Here is an 11,724-nt window from a genome sequence, read left to right as displayed (position 1 = left end):
GACCTCCCTACTCTCACACCCATTTTTAGATCTGGAACTACTCACTCAAACTTTGGGCTGAATTGAATTCACTGTGTTTCTTCTTGGAGGTAAGTGAGAAGATCTTGATATCAATAATTTGCCATTTCTTTAAAAATTAACTTGTAGATGTTGTCCTTCCTTAAAAGAAGGTTAGTAAAGAGTTTTGTGCTTCGGGCCTGGAGTGAGATGGGGTCATGAATTTACATAATGTAGCTCTCTCACTGATAAACTGTGGTACTTCCATTTTAGGATAGAATTTCTCAGGTTTGGGATCCATAATCTAAACTTCTCTAAAATTCTCTGAAGATTCTAGAGTGTTCTCAAGCTAGGACTTGGTCCTTATGGTCAGATCTCTATTACAGAGTAAATAGGGAAGAAATGGACCAGCTTCTACGATGAATTTTTATACTTAATCCCAAATTCTTAAATTTTCACATTCTTGAAAAGGATGACTTTTGTTCACTGTATTATTTTGTTTGTACAAAATCCAGAGAAGTTCTTTATTTTCAAAAGTATTTTTACAGACTCAGATAAAACTGACTTTTACAGGTTCTTCATTGATGAATTGTCATTATTTTGAGTCAACTCCTTGGACAACAGATCACACACTGGACAAAACTCATAGGTGATTCACTTCAGATATACATATTCTAAATAAGGGCCCAGAGTTTGGGAGTTATATGAGTCCTTGATAGGCACAGGGATAGGGTAGTATGCAATAGCAAGTTCAAGGACTGGGAAATTTACCTTCTGAGCAGGGTCATACCTTTTATTGCAAGTCACAAAAGATACCAAAATTAGATTTGTCTGGTAGACAACCAAAGCTAGAGATCCCAGGAATGATTCAGAGTTCAAGAGGTAGATTAGAGTTACTCTAATAGACAGCAAAGCAGGCATGAGAAACGCAGTAAAGACTGAATCTGAACATACAACTACATATCAGGGTTCTATCTGACGATGAGAAAAAAGGCTAGAAGGATTGATCACCTTGAATAATGGAGAATAGTCTCTCAGGTAGGTGCATTCATACAGCAATTTAACAAGATTTACAAAAAAACCAACAACAACAAAGAAAATGGTAATAGGATGGTATATATTGGCTATTACCTTAAATGTAAATAGATTAAATGCACCAAGCAGAAGACAAAGACAGATTGGGTGAATACAAAGACAAACATACATGCAGACTTGTCTTCAACTGCATGTATAACACAGTACCTTAGAGTGAACAGACTCAAAACTACTTATTAAATAACTGATGAATGCAGGGCTTCCCTGATAGTTCAGTTGGTAAAGAATCCACCTTCAATGCAGGAAACCCTGGTTCAATTCCTGGGTTGGGAAGATCCACTGAAGAAGGGAACGGCTACCCACTTCCGTTCTGGCCTGGAGAATTCCATGGACTATATAGTCTATGGGGTTGCAAAGAGTCAGACACGACTGAGCGACTTTCACTTTTGATGGATGGATGGATAGATAAATGGATGTTGCATGTTAAGCACAGTGTAATGTGATCCCTCTGAAGCAGGGATCTGTAGGTGCTGATTTCAGAAAGAGCTAAGCTCTCAGTCAGTCTATTATACAAAAGGAGATAAACAATCTACCTCCTCCCTTTCTCTCCTAATTTCAGGCTCCCTTAACTCCCTTAACTCATTTCACAGGTGAGAAAATTTAAGCCCCAATATTATCTAACTTGCCTAGATCCCCACACTGATTAGTTCTTGAACTACAACTTGAACATCTGGGCTTGGAAATAATCACCGAGAGTTTTTGCTACATAATCTGTCCAGTTTTCTTAATTTTTGTCTTTATTTAACAATAATTGATTGCAGGTTCATTACATTTTGATCTGTCTGTGTGTGACTATAGGCATAGATACTAACAGCCCAATTCCTGCCCTGTCATTGTAGAAACTGCACTCTGATTGTAGAGACAAAAATGACACACATATCACTAAGTGATGAAGATTTTAATACAGATGATGGAAAAACTTACAGTGTGTTGATGAATTGTTATATATCAAAGGGAAACAGACAAGGTTTTAAGTCCCTGGACTAGAAGGAGGTAAATTAGAATCTTGAATTTGCTTATTTATCTTTATTTTCCTCATTTGAAAAACTGGGGTTAATAATTATTTCCACAGAGGTTTAAGTGAGAAATGAGCAGGAACTGATCAAAGAAGAACTCATGGAACAAGTGCACCACAGAATGTATCAGCTTAAACCAAGTCAGAGGAAAAAAGGAAGGTTCACAGGGTGATCAGAAACAAGCAAAGCTATCTGACCTCAGCAGTGGGGCATCAAGAGAATCCATAGGTCATTAATGCTTTGAAATGCAACTAAAAAGTCTGGCCTGTTCTCTAAGTAAGTGGTATAGAAGAAAAGCCTTTAACAACCAAATGAAGCAGATTTAAATCCTTGCTGTTGAAAGAACTAATAAGTGTGCGGATCTAGACAAGTTAGATAATATTGGGGCTTAAATTTTCTCACCTGTGAAATGAGTTCAATGTCTTCTCTCACCATCCATCATATACACACAAACATAATACATACACACAAACACACACCCCACAGTAGAAAACATGGGAAAGTCATTTGTATAAGATAAACTGCTACCCAAACACAACATGCTATTAATACCATTAATCAGTTAATAAATCAGTTTTAAATGGACAGTAAAGACCAGGTAATAAAGATGACTGGAGATCTGCACCTCTCCTGGAGGTTTGTTGGAATCCCTAAAAGATGATGAGGAAAGCTGTGGAATACAAGGGCTCAGACGAAGAAGATGGTATAATATAGTCATAAACGCAGGTCTCTGGTAGGCCTGTAGAGTGGATGATATCCTCACATTTCATCCTATTGGGAAAAATCTTGTGGGGCAGATTCCGAGCTCACAGATAGCCCAGCAGAAGGCCAGGGAAACCAACTCCATGGAACCACTGAAGGCAGATATGAGGGCTATGAAAATGAAGATCAGACAGAGGAAGGAATATACAATTGCCTCTTGAACATCACAGGAGTTAGGGGCAGCAACCACCCTCACACCTTCCCACAAGTTGAAAATCTGAGTACTGTGATCTCTGCCTCAAAAATCAATGACTTTGAGCTAGGTCAAAGATATCTCTTGGTAAATGTCACATTGCACTTGAAAATAAGTGCATTATTTTTAAATATCTTTTGATATTGATCTCTAACCTAATTCTACAGTGATAAGAGAAAAGACTCTGTATGATTTCAATACCTTTAGATCATCAAATGTTTGCACCTAAAGTTTTGTCCCTGGATATGTTCCAGTGTCTCCTAGTTTGTAGTCTATGAGAACTTGAATAGAATTTGTATCCTACTGTTGTGTGAAAATTATGGGCTTCCCTGGTGGCTCAGACAGTAAAGAATCTGCCTACAATTCAGAAGACCTGGGTTTGATCCCCTGGTTGGGGAAACTGTATAAATCTTAATTATGTTGAATTGATTCACAGTGCTTTTCAGACCTACTATATCCTCTACTTCTCTGTATATTCATTCTATTAGGTTTTGAGAGTTTGATATTGAAACTCCAACTAAAAATCTTATCTATTTTTAAATTGTAACATATAGTAAAACTATACATAACTTTGTTCAGTATTTTCCAAGTCTCCTGTAAATGTGTTATCATGTTTTCATAATTTAAAAAATGACATTGATAAATGGCATACAATGGCAGGAAGCTAAAACAGTTAAATTAGGTCTCAAGACTAGTTCTTTTGAGTCCACATATTGTGATCTCTAATCTAACATAAATCTTTTCTTCATACTTAGTTAATTTAAAGATCTGTGAAATGAAAACATAAGTACTATATTTATTGAAAAATATAAATGGACTGCCATGATTCATACCCATGTTGTTCAAGGATCGACTCTGTAAGGAAAGAGAACAGAACAATGCCTTCTGGAAACTGCTGTAGAAAGAAGAAATTTCAGTCCTCTTCCTAATTTTTCTCTAAAGAACAGTGACCATAAATGGCCACAGGGAATCACAGCAGCATCAAGGAGTTCATCCTCCTCGGGCTGTCTGCCGACACCCACATCCAGGCTCTGCTCTTTGTCCTGTTCGTGATGATTTACCTTCTGACTCTTCTGGGGAACCTGCTGATAATACTTGTGACCCATACAGATTCTACACTCCATACGCCCATGTACTTCTTCTTGAGCCATCTCTCCTTCCAAGACCTCTTCTATTCTTCAGTCACTGTACCTAAGATGCTTGAGAACCTCCTGTCTCAGAGGAAAGTCATCTCAGTAGAGGGATGCATGGCTCAGGTCTTCTTTGTGTTTGCCACCACCGGGATTGAGGCTTGCCTGCTCTCAGTGATGGCCTATGACCGCTATGCTGCCATCTGCCACCCTCTGCTCTACAGTCAGGTGATGAGGAAACAGCTGTGTGTGAGGTTGGTGTGGGGCTCCTGGATCGTGGCCTTTCTGGATGCACTCATCAACATTCTCCTGGCTTTGGATTTGGACTTCTGCGAGGTTCAAACCATCCGCCACTACTCCTGTGAGTTGCCTTCCCTCCTTCCCCTCTCTTGCTCTGATGTCTCCACCAACGCTGCAATGCTGCTCTCCTCTGTCCTCCTGCACGCCATTGGGACCTGCCTCCTGATCTTCTTCTCTTACACCCGCATTGTCTCCACCATCCTGAGCATCAGCTCCACCACAGGCAGAAGCAAGGCCTTCTCCACCTGCTTCTCCCACCTCACTGCAGTGATCCTGTTCTATGGCTCAGCCATTCTTCGTTATCTCATGCCAACTTCAGGTTCGCCTCTGGAGTTGATCCTCTCCATACAGTACAGTGTAATCATCCCCCTGGTGAATCCTCTCATCTACAGCTTGAGGAACAAAGAGGTGAAAGCAGCTCTGAGAAGAACGATTCTAAAATATTTACAATGTCTCAGACAGCATGGAAGAGACAGACCGTGAAGGGAATGCAGAAGAGAACTGCAAGAAATCTAAAGATTGACATTAAGAAGTTCCTGATTTCCTATTGTCACACGTAGCACTGTGCATTGCTGATTCTCCCTTCTTAAAATTATCAAGGTAAAGTATAGGAGCTATTTCCCTTGCCATGGCTCAGAATCAATCCTACTCAAAGACAGAACATATGACTGAGAAAAACCTCAGTTTCCTAGATTTAGTTAATGACATGTCACCTTATGAGTCACATTTTTGAAAATCACTCATATTAGGATAAACCCTGAAATATTTTTTGTTCTCAATTTTGTGTTTGAATTGATGTGTCTGGTGGGGGGAGAGTTTTTTTTTCTAGGAATAAAAAATCCTGAAACTCTGAAAAAGGAAAAACAAAGACTTGGGCTTTATGGGGTAGAGCACAAGCCCGTTATGGGGCAGTGCCTCCAAAGACAGGCATAGGTAAATAAATATGATCAACAGACGGGAGTTGCAATTTGCCAGGTGTATGCCTGGTGCATGCTCATTCAGTCACGTCCCATTCTCTGCAACCCTATGAACTATAGCCCACCAGGTTCCTTTGTCCATGGGATTTTCCAGGCAAGAATACTGGAGTGGGTTGCCATTTCCTCCTCCAAAGCATCTTCCAGACCTAAGGATCAAACCCCAGCCTCCTGTGTCACCTGAACTGCAGGCAGATTCTTTACCGCTGAGCCACCAGGGAAGGTATACTTGTTCTCTGTTGCAGCCATAATAAATTATCACAAATTTATCAAATTAAAATAACACCCATTAATACCGTACAGTTCTCTAGGTCAAAAACATCAGTGGATTCCACTGGGTTCTCTGTTTAGCATCTTACAAGGCTGAAATTAAGGTGTTGGCTGGGCTGGGCTTTTACCTAGAAGCTCCAGGGAAGAATCTGCTTCCAAGTTCATTCAGGTACTTGGCAGAATTCAGTTCCTTGAAACTGTAGGTTTGAGGTCGTCAAATCCTGGCTGCCTGTGGGATGAGAATTGCTTTCAGTTTTAGAAGTCTCTTCACTTCTTAAGTGGCAATCTCCATTTTCAAAACAGCCAGCATATATGGAGTACTTCTCATGTGATGAACCACTCTCCTTTCCCCTCCTCTACACCTGGAGATAATACTCTGCTTCAAAGGGGCTCCTGGGATGAGATTAGGACCACCTGTATAATCTTGTATTTTAGTTTTCTCATATTTTAAGATCAACTAATCTGGGACTTTAATTACATCTACAAAATCCCTTTGCAGCAGTTTCTAAATTAGTGTTTGATAACCAGGGAATGAGAACTCTGAGGGGCTATCTTTAGAATTCTTCCTTTCACACTAGTACATTTATAAATATGATACTTCTACTACAAAAATACAGCACGAAAGGGATTAAAGTTGTAGTGATGTGGAGAGAAGGAATGATGAGAGATGTGGAAAGGGAAAGGGTTCAGTAAGAGCAAATAGTGTTAAAAAACATCAGAGAAGGAATCAGTCTAGAGAGGGAGATGATTAAACAACTGTCAAAAGCAGAACTTCTGTCTGTCCCAGAATAAGTCTGGATCTAAGAAATTCATTGCATCAATGCTTGGGACTGCTAATGAAGAAAAACTTTTGTTCTGGACTTTACAATGAAGCAAAATACAGAAACATGCTCCTACACAAAGCCTGTGGTAACTTCTTTCAAATTAGGGTGGGAGGGCTTAAGAGCATCAGGAATCCTTTTAGTCTTTCTCTTTCTCCATGTCTCCCACTTTGTGTCTCTGTGCCCACCCAGGACCCTCAATTTACCTTTGTAACACAGAAGAAACTTTGTATTCCATTACAAGTTAATCATTAAAGGGATGTTGCCTATAAGCTTAATTATACATAATAATCCATCTCTAGGAACCCTGCCTCCCAGGTAATGAAGAGCATTAAGCTAAAATACCTTTGTTTAAAAATATACAAGCAACTTATGCAGCTCAATTCCAGAAAAATAAACGACCCAATCAAAAAAATGGGCCAAAGAACTAAATAGACATTTCTCCAAAGACATACAGATGGCTAACAAACACATGAAAGGATGCTCAACATCACTCATTATCAGAGAAATGCAAATCAAAACCACAATGAGGTACCATTTCACACCAGTCAGAATGGCTGCAATCCAAAAGTCTACAAGCAATAAATGCCGGAGAGGGTGTGGAGAAAAGGGAACCCTCTTACACTGTTGGTGGGAATGCAAACTAGTACAGCCACTATGGAGAACAGTGTGGAGATTCCTTAAAAAACTGGAAATAGAACTGCCTTATGACCCAGCAATCCCACTGCTGGGCATACACACTGAGGAAACCAGAATGGAAAGAGACACGTGTACCCCAATGTTCATCGCAGCACTGTTTATAATAGCCAGGACATGGAAGCAACCTAGATGTCCATCAGCAGATGAATGGATAAGAAAGCTGTGGTACATATACACAATGGAGTATTACTCAGCCATTAAAAAGAATACATTTGAATCAGTTCTAATGAGGTGGATGAAACTGGAGCCTATTATAGAATGAAATAAGCCAGAAAGAAAAACACCAATACAGTATATTAATGCATATATATGGAATTTAAGAAAGATGGTAATGATAATCCTGTATGCAAGACAGCAAAAGAGACACCAATGTATAGAACAGTCTTTTGGACTCTGTGGAAGAGGGAGAGGGTGGGATGATTTGGGAGAATGGCATTGAAACATGTATACTATCATGTAAGAAACAAATCACTAGTCTAGGTTCAATACAGGATACAGGATGCTTGGGGCTGGTGCACTGGGATGACCCAGAGAGATGATATGGGGAGGGTGGTGGGAGGGAGGTTCAGGGTTGGGAACTCATGTACACCTGTGGTGGATTCATGTCAAGGTATGGCAAAACCAATACAGAATTTTAAAGTAAAAAAAAATAATAAAATAAAATAAAATACCTTTGTTTAGCTCACAGGAAATATCCTGATCAGACCCATCTGTCAATGACTGTAGGGAAGAAGAAATTAACACATTCACTCAGGAGGCTGACTGGTACAAGGAAATATTTGACTTGACTCCCTCTCCTTGTGGTATAAATGAAGCCTGAATTCTTTTAATAACTCAGGGAAGATGGTTCTTTGGGACACAAGCCCACCATCTTCTTGGTCTGCTGGCTTTCTGAATAAAGTTGTTATTCCTTGTCTCAGCAATTCATCTCTCAATTTATTGTCCTGTCATGTGGCAAGGAGTGCAAGCTCAGACTCAGTAACAAATTCTGCAGAAGTCCTTCAACTTTTCACCTAAAAGATATTTGCCTAAAAGCCATTTTGCCAATTATCAACTCTTCTTGCAAAACACTTTTTATACAATTACCAAACTTTAGTTTTTCACACAAAGTAAATATGTTTCAGCGCACTTTAACATTTTGTTTCACTTTCAGTCTATGTCCCTGTTTTGCTTCTTTGGGGGACTTTGGCCAATTTATCTTACTTGTATTGGCATATTTTAACAAGTTTCATCAAACATGTAATATTCATTTGTGATTCACTAAATGTTTTTGAAGACCCTTATGTTTTGCTATTTTTAACATTTTACTTTATATGAAACAAAATGCCTACTCAATTTTTGTTGTTATGTCTTCACTAAATTTTTCCCACTAATTTAGAGTAAGAATAAAAATATGTCATGGATGTTTTAAAACATTTAAAATTTGATACACTTTATTTTTTACTCAAATTATAAATGATTATTGAATTATATTTTATTAATTAACACTAGCTGGGAGGGATTGGGGGCAGGAGGAGAAGGGGACGACCGAGGATGAGATGGCTGGATGGCATCACTGACTTGATGGACGTGAGTCTGAGTGAACTCCGGGAGATGGTGATGGACAGGGAGGCCTGGCGTGCTGCGATTCATGGGGTCACAAAGAGTCAGACACGACTGAGCGACTGAAATGAACTGAACTGAACTGAATTAACACTAATTGACATTTTCTGTGTAAGTATTTAGATAATAATATATTAAAATAGATCAACTACCTAACTAAAACTGTAGCACAGAAATAATTTATTTATATCCTTCTAAATGTGTTCTACAGAAAAATGTTTTTGTAGGCATTCTTTGATATATTTGTTATTAACACTATCATTATAGCAAAAATGATATCATAAACATTTCCCATTACTTTCAATCTTCAAAAACCTAATTTTCAATTATTATCCAGTGTCATTAAGTATGGGCTTTCCAGGTGGTGCAGTGGTAAAGAATCCACCTGCCAATGCAGGGGACATGGATTTGATCCCTGAGTCAGGAAGATCTCCTGGAGTAGGAAATGACAGCCCACTCCAGTATTCTTGCCTGGAAAATTCCATGGACAGAGGAGACTGACAGGCTACAGTCCACAGGGTTGCAAAACAGTCAGACACAACTGAGCATGCACACGTGCATCATTAAGTATACCCCCGAAATTTAATGTAAAAATTCCACTATATTAGACATATTTTCAGCCTTTTACCACAATACCAGCTTCTTTATTTCTTATGTTGCTGCAAACTGTATCGAGGGCAGAGTTTTGCTGTGGTAAACAATACTGCATTAACCAATTTTGAGCATGAACTTTTCTCTCACGCTTATTTCTCCCTCTTATTTCTCAGAGTCCAAATAATTGGGTCCAAGGTTATTAACACTGTTAGAGTTCTTGATACTCCTCAATTTAAATAAGACAAGACTAAAATCCTCTGAGTAGTAAATCCAGCATATTCATGAATTTTGTTCTCAACTACAGCAAGTGACAGAAGAAAGGGATTCCAATTATTCTATTCTGCCTTAAGGAATGAATATCAAAATCTCTTAACTTTCAGAAGCAGAATGTCACTCTAAATTTTATTTCCAAGGCAACATACCATGAAATAAGATAGTCTATTGAAATTATTGCCTTTTGGAGATTAAAGGTTACATTCATGCATCAGAGCAGCAGTGTCTCAAGTTCCGCAGCCTTACAATGACACATTTCACATAGAATAGTATTTGCTTTTCTGTAACTAAAAGGTAAGAACAATTACCTGCTTTTCATTTTACTGAGATTTCTCTGACAAGCATCTAGAGGGCCTGGAGTTTTTAAAGGCAAGTGTTGAAATCACTTTACTTAAAGGCAAAAATGGGATTACTTACAGAATGAATATGAGTCACACAATATTACAGTAGTGTCACTTGAAGGTAATACATCTTATATTTGAATCTGCATATATTTCCTATATCTTGCACACATGATTTCCTTTTTCATTATGCACTCGCATTTTAAATCTGGGTTAGAGAGTTTGTAATTCACCTTTGTAGGTTACAAATTATACAACATTTAAAAACCAGTATTGCTAAACAAGAAATGAATTTCTAAAATTACTTCAGTTCAGTTCAGTCGCTTAGTCATCTCTGACTCTTTGTGACCGCATGGACTCCAGCATGCCAGGCCACCCTGTCCATCACCAACTCCCAGAGTTCACTCAAACTCATGTCCATTGAGTTGGTGATGCCATTCAACCATCTCATCCTCTGTCATCCCCTTCACCTCCCACCTTCAATCTTTCACAGCATAAGGGTCTTTTCAAATGAGTCAGTTCTTCACATCAGGTGGCCAAAGTATTGGAGTTTCAGTGCCAGCATCAGTCCTTCCAATGAATATTTAGGACTGATTTCCTCTAGGATGGACTGGTTGGATCTCTTTGCAGTGCAATGGACTCTCAAGAGTCTTCTCCAACACCACAGCTCAGAAGCATCAATTCTTCAGTTCTCAGCTTTCTTTATAGTCCAACTCTCACATCCATACATGATTACTGGAAAAGCCATAGCTTTGACTAGATGGGCCTTCGCTGGCAAAGTAATGCCTCTGCTTTTTGATATGCTGTCTAGGTTGGTCATAACTTTTCTTCCAAGCAGCAAGCATCTTTTAATTTCATGGCTGCAATCACCATCTGCAGTGATTTTGGCAATGGCACCCCACTCCAGTACTCTTGCCTGGAAAATCCCATGGACGGAGGAGCCTGGCAGGCTGCAGTCCATGGGGTCGCAAAGAGTCGGACACGACTGAGCGACTTCACTTTCACTTTTCACTTTCATGCATTGGAGAAGGAAATGGCAACCCACTCTGGTGTTCTTGCCTGGAGAATCCTAGGGACAGGGGAGCCTGGTGGGCTGCCGTCTATGGGGTCGCACAGAGTCAGACACGACTGAAGCGACTTAGCAGCAGCAGCAGTGATTTTGGAGCCCAAAAAAATAAAGTCTCTCATTGTTTCCACTGTTTCCCCATCTAATTGCCATGAAATGATGGGACCAGATGCCATGATCTCAGTTTTCTGAATATTGAGTTTTAAGCCAGCCTTTTCTCTCTCTTCTTTCACTTTCATCAAGAGGCTTTTTAGTTCTTTTTTGCTTTCTTCCATAAGGGTGGTGTCATCTGCATATTATTGATACAGGAGGTTATTGATATTTCTCCCAGCAATCTTGATTCCAGCCTGTGCTTCATCCAGCCCAGCTATTCTCACGATGTATTCTGCATAGAAGTTAAATAAGCAGGGTGACAATATACAGCCTTGATGTACTCCTTTCCTGATTTGGAAACAGTTTATTGTTCCATGTCCAGTTCTAACTATTGCTTCCTGACCTGCATACAGATTTCTCAGGAGGCAGGTCAGGTAGTCTGGGATTCCCATCTCAAGAATTTTCTACAGTTTGTTGTGATCCACACAGTCAAAGGCT

General features: G+C 39.4%; 1 protein-coding gene across 1 annotated transcript; it reads left to right on the top strand.

Moving 5' to 3' along the window:
- Positions 1–4,019: 4,019 nt before the first annotated feature.
- On the top strand, positions 4,020–4,976 carry LOC138078851 (olfactory receptor 8S1-like). Its single transcript, XM_068971598.1, has one exon. The coding sequence runs from the start codon at positions 4,020–4,022 to the stop codon at positions 4,974–4,976; it is 957 nt and encodes a 318-aa protein (XP_068827699.1).
- The last annotated feature ends 6,748 nt before the right edge of the window (positions 4,977–11,724 follow it).

Source organism: Capricornis sumatraensis, chromosome 4, assembly GCF_032405125.1.
Source record: "Capricornis sumatraensis isolate serow.1 chromosome 4, serow.2, whole genome shotgun sequence".
Classification (NCBI taxonomy): Eukaryota; Metazoa; Chordata; class Mammalia; order Artiodactyla; family Bovidae; genus Capricornis; species Capricornis sumatraensis.
Note: the sequence above shows the minus strand (reverse complement) of the source record. Positions and strands in the feature narration are given on the sequence as shown.